General features: G+C 41.4%; 1 protein-coding gene across 3 annotated transcripts in view; it reads right to left on the reverse strand.

Annotated features, from left to right (window-relative positions):
- Positions 1–19,122, reverse strand: part of PSD3 (pleckstrin and Sec7 domain containing 3) — a 566,767-nt gene that overhangs the window by 15,596 nt on the left and 532,049 nt on the right. For all 3 annotated transcript variants that reach the window (XM_065900035.1, XM_065900036.1, XM_065900037.1), the window contains one exon: positions 4,564–4,707. In XM_065900035.1, coding sequence (XP_065756107.1) covers positions 4,564–4,707 — 144 coding nt within the window. The remainder of the gene's footprint in view (positions 1–4,563; positions 4,708–19,122) is intronic.

Raw genomic sequence — 19,122 nt, forward strand, 5'->3', positions numbered from 1 at the left:
TGGCTCTGCAGTGAACCCGGGAGCCTCTGTTAGCCTGCCCTCAGGAATCCCTCCCTCCTGTAAGCAAACCTCTTACAGCCCAGTCACGCTTCTCACAGATTTGGGTTGCTATGGTCTCCCTTTCCCTACTCAGGTCTAAGAATTAATAACTTATGCCACTGAAAACATCTTAAATGTCACATGAAAAACATCCTGGATCAAACAGTATCTTCACTTTAACTGCTAAAGAGACATAAAGACAAATTTCTGGGGCCAAGTACACTGCTAGCAAGGGCTGTTTCTTAAAGGGCCCAGGAGTATCGGGCACAGCCCAGCCTACTGTGCTTCGAGTGGCTGGAGCTTTGTAAGTTTTTATATGTGACACAAACCACCCACCTGTCCCACATCCTGATAAATTTCCTAATGTACTAGGAAGATGGAGATCAGTTAAACATTTTTAAGTGAAAAGGGAACTGAATAAAGTAGAAATAAGTTATAAGGAAGTGAGGCCATTTCTGATATTTATTTTTTGAAACTGGGAAATGATGGCGAGTTTCTTACACAGACTTATGATGCCTAACAACCCTTTCAAAACTGAGATCAGACTCCACACGAACTCTTCTAAACCAGTAACAGCCACAGCTTGGGGGAACCAATTCAATCAAAAACAAAGCAATGCCACCCCTCCCCACCCGCTATGAATACACAATAAAGAGAGACAGGCATGAACTTGGTCAACTAACAGCCATTCTGAGGGGAGTTTGCTGCTTACAGTAATAGTGAATATCCTTACAGGCTAAGGCTGAGATTGATGGAAGTCTCCTTGTTCTCTGTAGACTTTTTATAGACTTCAAAAACAAACAAACAGGAGAATGGACTTGAGGACACGGAGTGGGGGAAGGGTAAGCTGGGACAAAATGAGAGAGTGCCATGGACATATATACACTACCAAATGTAAAATAGATAGCTAGTGGAAAGCAGCCGCATAGCACAGGGAGATCAGCTCTGTGCTTTGTGACCACCTAGAGGGGTGGGATAGGGAGGGTGAGAGGGAGGGAGATGCAAGAGGGAAGAGATATGGGGATATATGTATTACTGATTCACTTTGTTATAAAGCAGAAACTAACACACCATTGTAAAGCAATTAGACTCCAATAAAGATGTTAAAACAAACAAACAAAAATCAAACAAACAAAAAACAACCACTGAACCTTCTTATTTACCAGAGTTTCTAATCAGTTACTGTCAGTCAGGGTTTGGAGAATTTCTAAGTCGTAGAAAGAGCTGTGAATTTGGCGCACTACGAAGAACTGTTTGTACTGAAAGCAACTTGGAATATAAATAACTGAAACACATTAAGTTAGAAACAACCCCAGTGTTATTACCAACAGCTTAATATTCTAACAAAATAAAGGTGTTTTTCTTACCAAGATGTAAAAATTACAAGAACTGCTCTGAAACCACAGCGAGTCCCTTTACTACAGGAACAGGTGAGAGAAGAGGCTCCTGCCTGTGTTCTTCCCTGGTGACAAGGATGCAGATGGGATTCAAGCTCCCCTTCCTGTCACTGCCCATCTGAGGTCACAATGAACTGCAGACACTGCTGTCTGCTTATCACATTAGTTTTCAGGGGAGCTACTAAGGTTTCTCGGGGAACCATTTCCTCTGATGTTATCTTTTATACTCAATAACAAAATTCTATCTATTCACTCAACAAATATGTATCAAGCACTCAGTCCATATTCCAGAAGCTGGGATAGAGCAATGAACAAAGTACATGGGACGGTCAGTAACACTCAGACCTCCTGTTCAGGAAATAGAGCAGCCTGCTAGGGAAGGCTGTAAAAAGCCAAGCACTGAATTCTCTGCAGAGCCTCTCTAAGGCACACACACAAGACAAATTCTGGTGGCTGAAATAACAGCAAAGTGGACCCCGAAAGATATAGTACTTCAATTTTAAGTTAGTGAAAAATAATGATTCACTTAAAAAAAAAAAGATTACAAAAAATTTTTGAGATAACCTCTATGAAGTGAGGTGCCCGTCTGCCTTTCTGGTGACACAGGTCAACACAGTTTGACAGACAATCCAGCATGCCTGACATATTACCATATAAGAAGATTTTAATGAGCCAAAGTCCTTGAATGCAATCTTCAGGCTCCTTGATGTGACAATTTTTCTTTTTTTTTTTTTTTTTTTGGCGGTACGCGGGCCTCTCACTGTTGTGGCCTCTCCCGTTGCGGAGCACAGGCTCCGGACGCGCAGGCTCAGCGGCCATGGCTTATGGGCCCAGCCGCTCCGCAGCATGTGGAATCCTCCCGGACCGGGGCACAAGCCCGTGTCCCCTGCATTGGCAGGCGGACTCTCCACCACTGCACCACCAGGGAAACCCTGATGTGATAATTTGATCAAAGCAAGACTTATCTCCACAGAGGTTGGTCTAAGTTCATGTCAGGAAATGAAAATGCCAGCTTTTGCTGGGTTACATTTTCAGAAAAGGGGCACCACAGTGGATGCAAAAGCAGGGAGTGCTTCTAGCAGTGGCATCCTTTCTATGGTCCTGCCACCGCCCCTGCCTCCTGGGAAGAGACTTGTAGCCTTTGAGCCAAGGGCTCAGGGCAAGGTGTTGAGAGCTGGCAGCAGGGGCCTGAGGTGCTGGGAAATTTAATTAGCACATGTGAAACTAAAAGGGCCTACAGCTGAAAGCCACTCCAGACGTGTGAAGAATTGTGATTGATTTTTGAGAACTCCCATCTCCCAAGAATGAACAAGTGTGGGGAGAGATGAGCTGCTTAGTTTCTTAAAAGGTATTTTTTCAAGTCTTTTGCTGGTAAGGCTTCCAAAGTTTTAGCTAATAAACTTTCTCCTTTAATAAAAGAAAGATCTTTCTTCATCTGCCCAGAGCAAGGACCTGATTAACCATGAAGAAAACTAGTACACGGACCTGCAGGGGACCAAATGTTACATTTTGTAACAGAAATTTTATAACTCAGAAAAAGACTTTTAAAAGCTTCCATGAAATCCTGTGCAGCCCAAAAGCAAGCACAGAGCAGAGATTAGAAATGGACCTGAGGCCCCTGCACTCCAAGGGCTCACAGCCTTGGCGCGGAAGCCATAGATACAAAGACTTCCTGAAATCACCATAACAGGAGTCACCGTGCAGGACGGTAACCAGCAGATTTAGAGCAGGCTTTTCGTAGGAGGGATTTGGGCTGCATCTTGGAAGATGAACAGCATTTTCAGAAATGAAATAAGGGGAAGAGCATTTGGGGCAGAATAAAGTAGATGAACAAAGGCATAAAAAGCGTGTTTGGAGAGAGGAGAGTGGGCAGAAATGTGACTGATATACATGGAGGTTGTGGTGGGAAGACCCGTGTTGTGGAAAGGCAGAAGGAACCCAAATCCTCTCAGACTAAGGATTGGACTTTATCTGAAGGTAAATTGTGGGGAAAATCAAGGGCAGCTGTCGAGCAGAAGCATGCCTTAGAAAACTAACTGACAGGAGCATGCAGGATGAACTGATGACAGGAAGCAGCCGCCAGGCTCAGGTGAGACATGAAAACCCAGCACTTGGGCAGAGAGGCATAAAAGCAACACCGGTGGCAAGCAAGGGACAGGAGGGACATCGCAGAGGCAGAGCACTGGGATCTGGCTCCTGATCAGATCCTGGGGGATGGCAGGGGCCAGGGTGAGGGTGCTCAGATGATGCTACATTTCAAGCCCAAGGAAGAAACATGATTGTAAGATGGGAAAGAAGGAGATGAATAAGTAGAATAGACTAGAGCTACAATGAAAAAGAATAGTTAAAGATGGATTCAACACACTCAACAGAAAAAGACTGTAAATAACTTAAAGATAATTGTTCTTCATTTTGGACTACAGGCTATCAACTTAAAAAAAGAGATACTTTAAGTGTCTTAAAGTGGCAACTGAAGGGGGAGAGTCAGAGGATCCTGCATAACCCTGATGCTAACTTGGGAGAAAATTTAGCCAAAGGTAATATTTACTATTTATACTGCTTTCAACTTGCTTTTAAATTTTCTGTCTTTCCAGAGTTTATGGATCCTCCCAATCCCTTTTAGTGACCACACTTGCTATAGTATATGGATGTGCACAACTAGCCTCCTTGTGAAGGGCAGTGAGTGGTAAGAGGAAAAATGCATCTGTTGCCTAGCAGCAGGAAAAGGCATCATGTCGCCCTGTAGCTCATTTCCTCTGCGGTACTTTTTCTGACTAAGACTGTGTTGGAAGAGGTGCAGAAACAGAGAAAGCAGCTGCCCACCCTGGCATGTCCATCTACTTGTTGTTTTTTTGTCTTGCAGCCAGCACCTGCTATTCCGACAGGCAGGCTATTTGCTTTTAAGTGCATAAACTGCCAATTATTCCTTGATGCTTGTTTGACGCTTAAACAGAACCATGAACATGAGGGGCCACCATGACCTAGACCCTGCACAGAGCTCCCCAGGGAGAGGCAGGGTCAAGGTACATTGCCCACAGTTACAGTAAGTATAAAAAAAACCTGCCTCATGGAAAAAATCATAAAGTAGCTCAGGTACAGGCAATTATTACATTTAGGTTCAACACACCTCAAACTCCAGATAGTGATCTTTGAGTTTGTACTCATCCACCTCCTTGGCTTTAACCTTCTTGTCAGGTGGGTAGGAGCGGTGCTCGGCTAGCTCTGTGGTTATCTGCCTCAGCTTGCTCTCGTGAGATTTCAGCTGTTCCTCCTGCAGGAAAGTATTAAGCCATTTAGCATCCAGAAAAATCAATAAACAACTGTAGCACACTTTAAAAAATCCCGTATGATGAATGACGTTAATTCATCAAAACAGTCCAACATGCCTCTGCTGCCACATCTTACCAACTTTCTCAGGCCAGGGTCCACGTGTACCTTCGAAAAGCAGCAAGGCCAAGGCCAGCCCCCCTAACCAGGCCCCTGGTTACAAAACCAAATGCTTTCATAGCCCTGTGTCAGGAGTAACTGCCACGGAGTTGAGACCAGGCCTCCTGAGAGATACCCAAGCAGGCAAGGCACCGGCTGCAGAGTCAAGCACCCATCCCGAGGGCTGCACAATTTGGCTTCTCCCTTTCACGTCCTCAGCAGTGCTGTCCTGTCTGTCACTACAGATGAAGACCTACCTGCATTTTTTTTTTTTCATTTTTGAGACAAGCAATGCCATCAAGAAATAATTATTCTGAAAGCTGCTATTCTAAAAAATGTAGTGACCTATGCTTTTCCCTCCAAAATAGTAGAGGTTCTGACTTCCCTCAACCTCAAATTTTACTGAAGGATATTTAAGTTGTTTTCAGGTTTCTCTGGGCTGCTATAAATGATGCTACATTCTTATGCATGTTACCTAGTAAATATGAGCAAGAATTTCCCTATAGCATACAGGCACATCTCGTTTCATCACACTTAGCAGATAATGTGTTTTTTACAAACTGAAGGTCTGTGGAAACCCTGTGTCAAGCAAGTCTATCGATGCCATTTTTCTAACATTTGCTCACTTTGTGTCTTTGTGCCACATTTGGTAATTCTCATAATATTTCAAACTTGTTCATTATGATTATATTTGTTATGGTGGTCTATGGTCAGTGATCTTTGATGTTACTACTACAACTCACTGAAGCCTCAGATGATGGTTAGCATTTTTTAGCAATAAAGCATTTCTTCACTAACGTATATAGTTTTTCTAGACAGAATGCTATTGCACACTTAGTAGACTGGGGTACAGTGTAAACATAACTTTTATATGCACTCAGAAACCAAAAAAATCTGTGTGACTTGCTTTATTGAGATATTGACTTCATTGCAGTGGTCTGAAACTGAACCCACAATGTCTCTGAAGTCTGCCTGTGATCATCAAGAACTGAAATTTCTGGATTTTAGAAAATGTATATCTTTAAAATGACACTAAACTGTTTTCCAAAGTGTTTCCACCAGTTTACATTTCCACAATAGGCTTGAAACTTCCCATTTTTCTACATCCTTGCCAAAATTTGATATCACACTTACAAATTTTTGCTAATTTTATGGGTATAAAATGATTTGAATTTACATCTTCCTGATTACAAGTGAGGATGAACACCTTTTCGTATGTTTACTGGAATTCCTCTTCTGTGAACTGGCTGCTGAAACACTGGACCCATTTTTCTGTTGAGTCCAGATCTGTAAGTACAATGACTCACAGTTTATAGTTTATAGTGTACAGTTTATTCACAGTCAAATAAATGTCTAAATTCAATGTGCAGTGCTTTACTCCAGCTTCATCATCTTCATGAAGCAAGAATCAAGGAGATAATCTCAAAATAGAAGCATTTTAAAATCATGCCTCTTAAATCTGTCTATTTTCACCACTGAAATAAAAATTCCAAGTGGTTCTTACGGCCATAAATGGATACAGACCACGCAAATTATTTCAATGCTAGAATCCCACCATACAGGAGACGCACAGACTTTCCTAACAAAAGTGGATGTAAAAACGGAGAAGGAGGAAGGCAGGAACCACAAGACGCAGCATGTTCTTAGGCTCACGCAATTAAATCTGTAATATCCACCATGAAGAAAGACCAATCAGGAAGCTTGCTGTTCTCCTCCCTTTTGTCTTTGCCCTTAGAATCCATTAGGGAAGCGTGCAGACCATTCTCATGGGACAACGCTAACAAAGGGGATTTCACAGAAGGCAGAGAAATACACCTGACAAAGTTCAAAGAAAAGGAACAGAGATAGCAAATGGCATGTACTCGTTTAAACTGTTTTAAATTAGGAAGTCACAGCTTAAGTAGTGGCATTAAAGTAATAGATGCAAGAAAAACTACTGTTATATGTCAAGTGATGTACATTGGTAGTACCTGTGATAGCACATACAATGAAATTTTATCCAAAAGGCAAGTTTCAGATGATGTCACTTAATATTTAATTTTTTTCCTACTTATATAATATTTTGACTTTGAAGAAAATTTCATATTTTCCTTTAAAATACCAAACTCTAGAGGAGACCTTCAAGATGGAGGAGGAGTAAGACATGGAGATCACCTTCCTCCCCACAAATACATCAGAAATACATCTATATGTGGAACAACTCCTACAGAACACCTACTGAACGCTGGCAGAAGACCTCAGGCTTCCCAAAAGCTGTGTGGTTGACAGGGTCTTGGTGCTCCAGCCGGGTGTCAGGCCTGTACCTCTGACGAGGGAGAGCCGAGTTCAGGATATTGGTCTATTAGAGACCTCCTGGCTCCACGTAATATCAAACGGTGAAAGCTCTCCCAGAGATCTCCATCTCAACACTAAGACCCAGCTGCACTCAACGACCAGCAAGCTCCAGTGCTGGACATCCTATGCCAAACAACTAGCAAAACAGGAACACAACCCCACCCACTAGCAGAGAGGCTGCCTAAAATCACAATAAGGTCACAGATACCCCAAAACACACCACCAGATGGGGTCCTGCCCACAGAAAGACAAGAAGCAGCCTCATCCACCAGAACACAGGCACCAGTCCCCTCCACCCACTGAACCAACCTTACCCACTGGGGGCAGACACCAAAAACAATGGGAACTACAAACCTGCAGATGGCGAAAAGGAGACCCCAAACACAGTAACTTAAGAAAATTGAGAAGACAGAAAACACAGAGCAGATGAAGGAGCAAGGAAAAAACCCACCAGTCCAAACTACTGAAGAGGAAATAGGCAGTCTACCTCAAAAAGAATTCAGAGTAATGACAGTAAAGATGATCCAAAATCTTTGAAATAGAATGGAGAAAATACAAGAAATGTTTAACAAGGACCTAGAGGAACTAAAGAGCAAAAAACCAACGATGAACAGCACAATAAATGAATTTAAAAATTCTCTAGAAGCAATCAACAGAATAACTGAGGTAGAAGAATGGATAAGTGACCTGGAAGATAAAATAGTGGAAATAACTACCACAGAGAAGAATAAAGAAAAAAGAATTAAAAGAATTGAGGACAGTCTTAGAGACCTCTGGGACAAGATTAAATGCACCAACATTTGAATTATAGCGGTCACAGAGGAAGAATAGAAAAAGAAAGGGACTGAGTACATATTTGAACAGATTATAGTTGAAAACTTCCCTAATATGGGAAAGGAAATAGTCAATCAAGTCCAGGAAGCTCAGAGAGTCCCATACAGGACAAATCCAAGGAGAAACATGCCAAGACACATATTAGTCAAACTATCAAAAATTAAATACAAAGAAAAAATATTAAAAGCAGCAAGGGAAAAACAACAAATAACACACAAGGGAATCCTCATAAGGTTAACAGCTGATCTTTCAGTAGAAACTCTGCAAGCCAGAAGGGGGTGGCAGGACATATTTAAAGTGATGAAAGGGAAAAACCTACTACCAAGATTACTCTATCCAGCAAGTATCTCCTTCAGATTTGACAGAGAAATCAAAACCTTTACAGACAAGCAAAAGCTAAGAGAATTCAGCACCTCCAAACCAGCTTTACAACAAATGCCAAAGGAACTTTTCCAAGATCTACAATAACAAACCCAAAACAATTAAGAAGATGGTAATAGGAACATACATATCGAAAACTACCTTAAATGTAAATGGATTAAATGCTCCAACCAAAAGAAACAGACTGGCTGAATGGATACAAAAAAAGAGCAGCATATATGCTGCCTACAAGAGACCCACTTCAGACCTAGGGACACATACAGACTGAAAGTGAGGGGATGGAAAAAGATGTTCCATGCAAATGGAAATCAAAAGAAAGCTGGAGTAGCAATTCTCATATCAGACAAAATATACTTTAAAATAAAGACTATTACAAGAGACAAAGAAGGAGACTACATAATGATCAAGGGGTCAATCCAAGAAGATATAAAAATTGTAAATATTTATGCACCCAACATAGGAGCACCTCAGTACATAAGGCAAATGCTAACAGCCATAAAAGGGGAAATTGACAGTAACACAACAATAGTAGGGGACTTTAATACCCCGCTTTCATCAATGGACAGATCGTCCAAAATGAAAATAAATAAACACAAACTTTAAATGATACATTAAACAAGATGGACTTAATTGATATTTATAGGACATTGCATCCAAAAACAACAGAATACACTTTCTTCTAAGGTGCTCATGGCACATTTTCAAGGATAGATCATATCTTAGGTCACAAATCAAGCCTTGGTAAATTTAAGAAAATTGAAATCGTACCAAGTATCCTTCCAACCACAATGCTATGAGACCAGATATCAATTACAGAAAAAAAAATCTGTAAAAAATAAAAACACATGGAGGCTAAAGAGTACATTACTAAATAACCAAGAGACCACTGAAGAAATCAAAGAGGAAATCAAAAAATACCTAGAAACAAATGACAATGAAAACATGATGACCCAAAACCTATGGGATGCAGCAAAGGCAGTTCTAAGAGGAAAGTGTATAGCAATACAATCCTACCTCAAGAAACAAGAAGCATCTCAAATAAACAACCTAACCTTATACCTAAAGCAATTACAGGAAGAAGAACAAAAAAACCCCAGAGTTAGCAGAAGGAATAAAATCATAAAAATCTTATCAGAAATAAATGAAAAAGAAATGAAGGAAACGATAGCAAAGATGAATAAAACTAAAAGCTGGTTCTTTGAGAAGATAAACAAAATTGATAAACCATTAGCCAGACTCATCAAGAAAAAAAGGGAGAAGACTCAAATCAATAGAATTAGAAATGAAAAAGGAGTAGTAACAACTGACACTGCAGAAATACAAAGGATCATGAGAGACTACTACAAGCAACTATATGCCAATAAAATGGACAACCTGGGAGAAATGGACAAATTCTTAGAAAAGCACAACCTTCCAGGACTGAACAAGGAAGAAACAGAAAATATAAACAGATCAATCACAAGTACTGAAATTGAGACTGTGATTAAAAATATTGCAACAAACAAAAGCCCAGGATGAGAAGGCTTCACAGGTGAATTCTATCAAACATTTAGAGAAGAGCTAACACCTAACCTTCTCAAACTCTTCCAAAATATAGCAGAGAGAGGAACATTCCCAAACTCATTCTACGAGGCCACCATCACCCTGATACCAAAATCAGACTAAGATGTCACAAAGAAAGATAACTACAGGCCAATATCACTGATGAACATAGATGCAAAAATCCTTAACAAAATACTAGCAAACAGAATACAACAGCACATTAAAAGGATCATACACCATGATCAAGTGGGGTTTATCCCGGGAATGCAAAGGTCCTTCAATATACGCAAATCAGTCAATGTGATATACCACAGTAACAAACTGAAGGATAAAAACCATATGATCATCTCAATAGATGCAGAAAAAGCTTTCAACAAAATTCAACACCCAATTATGATAAAAACCCTCCAAAAAATAGGCACAGAGGGAACTTACCTCATTATAATAAAGGCCATATATGACAAACCCACAGCCAACATCGTTCTCAGTGGTGAAGAACTGAAACCATTTGCATTACGATCAGGAACAAGACAAGGTTGCCCACTCTCACCACTCTTATTCAACAGTTTTGGAAGTTTTAGCCACAGCAATCAGAGAAGAAAAAGAAATGAAAGGAATCCAAATCGGAAAAGAAGACCTATCACTGTTTGCAGATGACATCATATTATACATAGAGAATCCTAAAGATGCCACCAGAAAACTAGTAGAGCTAATCAATGAATTAGGTAAAGTAGCAGGATACAAAATTAATACACAGAAATCTCTTGCATTTCTATACACTAATGATGAAAAATCTGAAAGAGAAATTAAGGAAACACTCCCATTTACCACTGCAACAAAAGAATAAAATACCTAGGAATAAACCTACCTAAGGAGACAAAAGACCTGTATACAGAAAATTATAAGACACTGATGAAAGAAATTAAAGATGATACAAACAGATGGAGAGACATCCCAAGTTCGTGGAATGGAAGAATAAACATTGTGTAAATGACTATACTACCCAAAGCAATCTACAGTTTCCATGCAATGCCTGTCAAACTACCACTGGCATATTTCACAGAACTAGAACAAAAACTTTCACAATTTGTATGGAAACACAAAAGACCCTGAATAGCTAGTGCAATTTTGAGAAAGAAAAACAGAGCTGGAGGAATCAGGCTCCCTGACTTCAGACTATACTCCAAAGCTACAGTAATCAAGACAGTATGGTACTGGCACAAAAACAGTAATACAGATGTATGGAACAGGATAGAAAGCCCAGAGAGAAACCCACACACATACGGTCACCTTACTTTTGACAAAGGAGGCAAGAATATACAATGGAGAAAATACAGTCTCTTCAATAAGTGATGCTGGGAAAACTGGACAGCTACATGTAAAAGAATGAAATTAGAACACTCCCTAACACCATACACAAAAATAAACTCCAAATGGATTAAAGACCTAAATGTAAGGCCAGCCACTTATAAAAGTCTTAGAGGAAAACATAGCCAGAACACTCTGTGACATAAATCACAGCAAGATCCTTTTTGACCCACCTCCTAGAGAAATGGAAATAATAACAAAAATAAACAAATGGGACCTAATTAAACTTAAAAGCATTTGCACAGCCAAGGAAACCATAAACAAGATGAAAAGACAACCATCAGAATGGGAGAAAATATTTGCAAATGAAGCAACTGACAAAGGATTAGTCTCCAAAATTTACAAGCAGCTCATGCAGCTCAGTATCAAAAAAACAATCAACCCAATCCAAAAATGGGCAGAAGACCTAAATAGACATTTCTCCAAAGAAGATATACAGATTGCCAACAAACACATGAGAGGATGCTCAACATCACTAATCATTAGAGAAATGCAAATCAAAACTACAATGAGGTATCACCTCACACCAGTCAGAATGGCCATCATCAAAAAAGCTACAAACAGTAAGTGCTGGAGAAGGTGTGGAGAAAAGGGAACCCTCTTGCACTGTTGGTGGGAATGTAAATGGATACAGTCACTATGGAGAACAGTATGGAGGTCCCTTAAAAAACTAAAAATACAACTACCATACGACCCAGCAATCCCACTACTGGGCATATACCCTGGGAAAACCATAATTGAAAAAGAGTCATGTACCACAACGTTCATTGCAGCTCTATTTAGAATAGCCAGGACATGGAAGCTAGCTAAGTGTCCATCAACAGACGAATGGATAAAGAAGATGTGGCACATATATACCATGGAATATTACTCAGCCATAAAAAGAAACAAAATTTAGTTATTTGTAGTGAGGTGGATGGACCTAGAGTCTGTCATAGAGTGAAGTAAGTCAGAAAGAGAAAAACAAATACCGTATGCTAACACATATATATGAAATCTTACAAAAAAAAAAAAAAAGTAAGGTTCTGAAGAACCTTTCAGGACAAGAATAAAGACAGAGAGGTAGAGAATGGACTTGAGGACATGGGGAGGGGCAAGGGTAAGCTGGGATGAAGTGAGAAAGTGGCATGGACATATATACACTACCAAATGTAAAACAGATAGCTCGTGGGAAGCAGCCACATAGCACAGAAAGATCAGCTGAGTGCTCTGTGATCACCTAGAAGGGTGGGATGGGGAGGGTGGGAGGGAGATGTAAGAGGGAGGAGATATGGGGATATATGTATACGTATAGCTGATTCACTTTGTTATAAAGCAGAAACTAACACACCATTGTAAAGTAATTATATTCCAGTAAAGATTTTCAAAAAAAATACCAAACTCTAATTTCATGAAGAAAGTATTTCTTAGCTGCTTTGGCAATGGGGACAGTGTTCAAGATCTCACAGTGAGTCCAGGGCTGAGACAGTGCAAGAGCCTTCCCTTCCGAAGCACAGCCCAATGGTTCAGCCACCAGCCAGGCACAGAAGTCAGCTCTCCATCCTTTTATACCAAGCATAAGACTTAAGGAGGGGAGGAAGGAAGAAGACCAGAGGGAGGGGGCAGAGGGTTGGGGGTGGGTGGGTAGAACACAGCTGTGCGCCCGCACTCTAACTGGACACGTACTAGGTTGACAGGTGCTGTGCTGGGTGCTTTTTCCCACTGTGGAATACAGAACCCCAGGAATTCTAAAGTGAAAGAGAACCTGGCCTTCGCCCCTCTAACCTCTTCCTCTTGGAGGCCATGGAGATCCAGAAAGGTCAAGTCCTTGCTTGAGGCCCCAGAGGCTTGAGGGCCCAGAGGGGCAGCAGCCCCATTCTCCCAACTCTGAGCCTCCGGACAACTGTATAAAATCCAAAGGGCTGCTGAAAACACAAGCTTCAAAAGAGTCTGCTCCCTGCTGGATCAGTGCTGACCTGAGCCGTCAAGGCTCGTGGTAAACGCGTTGGTCCTCAACTGCCTTCTCTCCCGTGGCTCTTAGACACCCGGTTTTAACAACGAGGTCCTTTCTGCAAACCCCACTCAAAGCCAGAGTTCCCCGGATTCACAGCCGATTCCTCTGCTGCGTGGACAGCACTTACAGGTCTACACCACATGCTCAGTACAGAACATACCCTGACCCCTGCGGGAATTTTGTCTCCTCTACTGTTTATAAGCTCTCTGGAGGCAGAGCAAGTTCATTTTCCCTTCTCTCAACTCATCCAGTGTCTAGCATGGTGTTGGGTGGGGGAGAGAACGAGAGGCACCGTTCTGCCTTGTAGACATGACCTGCCTAACATCAACTGACCCCTTCAGCTTCCATTAGCTGAGAGCCAAAACCAAGTCTGAGCTATTTTTGTAATGCCCACACACCTCACACAGTACCTGATATATGGGTCTCTCAGGAAACAGGAACTGACTTACTTTTTAAAAATGGAATAAATTGACTTACTTATTTAAAAAAAGGGAAGGTAAAGAGGGAGACCTCAGACTGTTTCCTTGTGCTGTTTTAAAGTAGACATGATTTAGAAGGTAATGGCATTTCTAGGAATCTGCTAGGCAATGAACAAGTCAAATTGCTAAATACTGCAGCTTCATCAAACCCAAGCCGCAGGTATTTAGACTAAAGAACACCTGCCTTCAAGTCAGCCCGAGGGGGGCTATTGCTGAAAGCACCATCAGAAAGATTTTGTTTTATCATTTCACGTTTAAGACAGTTTTAAAGACCTTAAGCAATGTTTAGTGAGCTTCAGCATAATAACCTCATTGTTTTATTGAATATCTAGTATATGTTAACTATTTAATTCAACCCTCTAGTAAATGAATACGAAAGCTGTCTATTCTCAAAGTGTGGTCCAAGTTCATGCCAAGGAGTCTAGACTGCATCTTGTTGGCAATAGTGAGCCAGTTAAAGTTAAGTGACATCAAAGCAATCATGTTTTAGCCAGAACTGTGCAGGATGGACTGAAGAGAAGCAAGATGAGAGGAAGGGAGATCTCCCGTGGTTTGAGGAAGGGTCTGCCAGAGTTTTCCAAGGCAGGGCATGCGCCCCAGGCAAGGTGATTCACTGGGAAGAATTTTTAAAATCAGCACTGAGATATAATTCACACTTGACCACACAAATCACCCATTTGAAATGTACAATTCAGAGTTTTTTAATATATTCACAGGGCTGTGCAACCATCACCACATTTAATTTTATGACATTTTAGATCCCCTAAAAGAGACCCTTTTGGAATAGAATCACACAACACGTTCCTTTTGTGACTGGCTTCTTTTACTTAGCAAGGTTTCCCAGGTTCATCTACACTGTAGGATGTATCAGTGCTTCAGTGTTTTATGGCTGAATAAAGTCCCGTTGTATGGATATATCACGTTTTATTCATCCATTTATCAGCTGATGGCCATTTCTACCTTTGGCCGTTTGAATAATGCTGCTGTGAACATTCATGTAAAAATTTTTATGGGAATGTATATTTTCATTCTCTTGTTATCAAAGTGGGGTGAAATTACTGGGTCACATGCTAACTCTATGTTTAATCATTTGATAAACCACTGAAGTGTTTTCCAAAGAAGCTGCTTCATTTTATATTCCTGTCAGCAATATATGAGAGTTCTAATTTCTCCATAACCTCACCAATATATTACTTTTCATAAAAATTTTAAAAAACTTATAGCCATCCTAATGGTATCTCATGGTTCTGGTTTGTATTCCCCTAATGACTAATGATGTTCAGCACTTTTTCATGTTATACTGGTAGTAAGACATGTAATATATTTTATTTAAAAAATACACATATTGAAGGATATCTGCTCAAATATTTAGTGTTGATAAGGTAAATGACCAAAAAATCAGGACACCAGTGATCTGAGTACAAGATAATAAGAGTCTGAATTAAGAGATGTGGGTAGGATATGAAAGATGTCTAGGAAGTAGAAGTGACAGGACTGAAAGTATGACATTGAGTGGGGTGGGAAGGGTGTGGTTCTGGCCAGGACACACTCTGAGAATGCCTTCATCCTCTGAAAGCTCTGCTCCTAACGTCTGCCTGTGGAGAGGGGCGTTGAGAGGGCGAGTCAGCCGGTTGACCCTGGAGCCGGACCTGGGCACCAGGAGGCTCCTCACCCAGCCCCCGACCTTGGAATGTGCATTCCGCTTGCCTTCCCTGTGCTAGGAGCTGCCCAAGGACGCGGCCTTGAGACAGTAAGGTGGTGTTGGGACCATCTGGACCGCCTACCTGACTGGAACCCACTTAAGGATGCTTATAAACTTTAAGATCCTGGAGGTGGGTGCAGAGATCCGCTGTGTCTCAGATGCCCAAGACAAGCCTCGCAAGTTCCCTTGCTTATTAAGCCTGCCACCTACCAGTCCGGAGTGGCTGCCTCTTTCTTCGGTCTCTCCTTGCCCTCCTCATATGGGGCCAGTTTGTGAACCAACATTGCCCCACTCACCTTGTCCTTAGCACTATTGCCATGTGGTCAAAGCACAGGATAGCACGAGGGTGAGAAGCAAACACAGAATCTCCTGTTTGCGACTGGGTTAATCACAAGGCTGGCCCTCAGTAGTTAGCATTTAGTGATCTTCCATTGAGTCAAACTTCTACAGAACAGTGGTTGGAATTCAAAGCAGAAAACAGGACAAGGTACCTGAGGAAATGACACTGTCATGAGGTACAGATCTCCAGAGAAGTAGTGAAACGGAGGCAGGTTTTGTCACAGGGCAGGGTCTCTGGTCTGCACTGCGTATAGCAGGACACCGGTGTGTCTCAGAAACACACATATTCCCCGGGACCCTGGCCCAGACCGGATCAATCGAGGCGGGGGGCCGGGGGATGAGAAATGTGCGCTTTAAATAAGTCCCCAGATAATTCTTATGCACATTAATGTCTGAAAATGACTACTTTGATGAGTAGAAAAGGAGGTCCAGTAGATCTTGAAGACAGCCAACCATGAAATCCTAAGTTTGGAGTGCTACACCAGAAGGAGAAACAAAACTTACATTTTCATACTAGTCTCTCTACCTGCGACACAGGAAGAAAAATGTGCCCTGGCAACATGGTCATGAAAAACAACTAGAAGGCGGCAACTCTTCCCACACAGCAGAGTTGCTCAGAAAGAACCACGCTGCTCTGACAATAATCAATTCCAATAACGACGGCTAATATGGTTTGGAGAGAAGACAAGAAAAAATTAAAGAAAAGCCTGCAAATGACAGGGTGGTGAACAGTGTGTCTTTAAAAGCACCAAACAATCTTCTAATTGAATGTTTAGTTTTTTCCTAACACTGTTTGACTTTTTTCCAGCAGGGCACTCACACTGTTATACATTATTTTGTAAACTGAAATTATCCAAGTGTTCTGGCATTTAGGGGAGTTGCAGCCAGGCTGTGGGCATGCGGAGAAAAGAAAGACGGCCAGGCTAGAGCAGTGGCTCCCGACAGCAGGGACTGGCCCCACAGGACATTTGGCAACGTCTGGAGACATTTCTGGTTGTCACAACTAGGGGGATGATACTGGCATCAAGTGCGTAGAGGCTGGGGATACTGCCCAACATCCTACAATCCACAACAAAGAACTACCCAGGCCAAAAGGTCAGCAGGGCCGAGACTGAGAATGCCCGGGCTAAAGGAGGAGGCCTCACCTTCAAGGCACTGGAGGCCCTGTGGGCACATCCAGACACACCTTCCAGGTTCACTGAAGGTGCACTGTGACTCCAGCCAAGACATGCCCCAAGAGTCTCCATCTGAAACGGACGGTACCCCAAACACCTGCACCAGGCTGTGTGCAAACCAACGCTCTCTCCCTCTTTCTAACCTGTTCTTTATCATGTGCTTGGTTCTACATATTCGTTTCTAACTGTCCTATTACTCTCAAAGGTAAAGCACATTTTTCATTTTTAGTAAACAAACACGACGACCTGGGCAAAAAATACAGAGCTAGTGATAGAAAGAATCTTAAAAACATTCTAGAAAACTTCCTCATCTTCCAGATGGAAAACTGAGGCCCACAAAGGCTCAGTGACTTACTTGTCTGGGAGGAAGTCATCGTATTCTTTTACAAAGAAATTAAATTCCCAAAAGGGTTTGGTCATCTTACGTGACACAAGAGGATGCTTCTTTCAGGTTACTACTTGCGTATTTAAAATCTTGAACCCATCATTTTGATCACATTACATATGCATTTTTTGCACCTCCATGTTCAAAATGAGGAAAAATATCAAAAAAGTTATGCATTCTATTTTTAATTCCAATGTAGGACATTTGTTTAAAATAAGAGATTCTGCCTTAATAAAGGTGGTATGGTCTTGTGGTAAAAATATACAAATAGATAAACACATTCATTTTCACGTATAAGTGACTTAACTAATGTACAGCCCATACATAAGTAGGATAGTAACACATTTTTCAAAGTAGAAAATAAACAGAAATGTAGGTTCTACAGTGAGGAAAGAACAAGGAAAAGCTCTCATGTTGCTCTATACTTATTAATGTTCCTCTTTAACTTCAGATCACCTTTCCCCCTGGATCTTTTATAGGAGTAGTTGTGAGAAAGACCAATTTATTGAAAGATAACGATTGGAAAATTCCTAGTGAAATTAATAGAATAAAACTCAAATTTTGAAAGTATTTTTTTGCCTCTAGTTATTCAATTGCTTTTCTCTCCTCTTACCTTATGTAATGTGGCTTACTATTTATGTCAAGTACCCAAAATTATAGTGGGGAAATGCATTTGCTTTAAGAGTTTGTATTTTAGTTGGGTAGATGGAGAGGTCTGCCAACATACTTTCTGGTCATCAATAAGAGGTAAAACCTTCCTTTTCTCTTAGAATATTTATTTTCCTTGAAAGTTAAATGCCATTCTGCCTTGTAAAGTGAGCTGACTCAGTCCTTTCTATTCTTAACAGCTTTTTCAGTAGTCAGTCTATGAACTAGACAGGAATAGCAATGCTTACGTGGGAGCATCCAAATCATGTTCATAATAATTATGAATTTACAGAAACAAAAGAATCTCTACTGAAACCATGCCTCCTCTGTTCTCAGCGCCAGCTTGTCTTTATGAACTCAGGCAGGACTCGCACACGTCCCCCCCTCCACATGCTCACTGCCTTCCATCCCCCTTAAGGATGACCAACGCGGCCGCTCCACCATCACTCCCGAAACTGCTCTCACTGTAGGACCCAGTCACCTCCTGCCACTTCACAGGAGATCTTTTGGTCCTATTTGTACCTGATCTTTCCCCCCTTCTCTTGGCATAACATTCTCCCTGGGTTTTTTCTTGACTAACTTAAAAACTATTGTTTCTCAAGTGTCTGTTTTGGTCTGCTTCTGAGCACTCATTGCAATATTTGGAGGTAGAAAGAGGAAAAGGACACAGGAAAGGACCCTGGGAAGATGCACCAGGAGGGAAAGCAGGAGACCATGGGGTACCAAAAGCCAGATCAGACACCACAGTCCTCAGTGTCCAAGCCCAGGTGACAGCCCTTATTCCTCACTTCAGGGAGCACTAAGGACCATCAACATGCCCCAAACCCTTCCACTTCTGCCCACCTCCTCTTTAACTTAGTTTACCCCTGCATAATTGAAAGCGCCTTCCTGCTTTAGTAGTTTCCTCCTCTAGTACTTTCTTCCTATTGTAACAAGAATAATGTTTAAAGCACAGATTTGATCACATTAATTTCCTGCTTATACTATTATCCTAAGGATGCTGGGAACCAGTGAAGCATCCAAAATCCTACACCTGACAAACAAGACTTTTCATCATTTGGCATTTGCTTACCTCCACAG

Source organism: Phocoena phocoena, chromosome 21 (assembly GCF_963924675.1).
Source record: "Phocoena phocoena chromosome 21, mPhoPho1.1, whole genome shotgun sequence".
Classification (NCBI taxonomy): domain Eukaryota; kingdom Metazoa; phylum Chordata; class Mammalia; order Artiodactyla; family Phocoenidae; genus Phocoena; species Phocoena phocoena.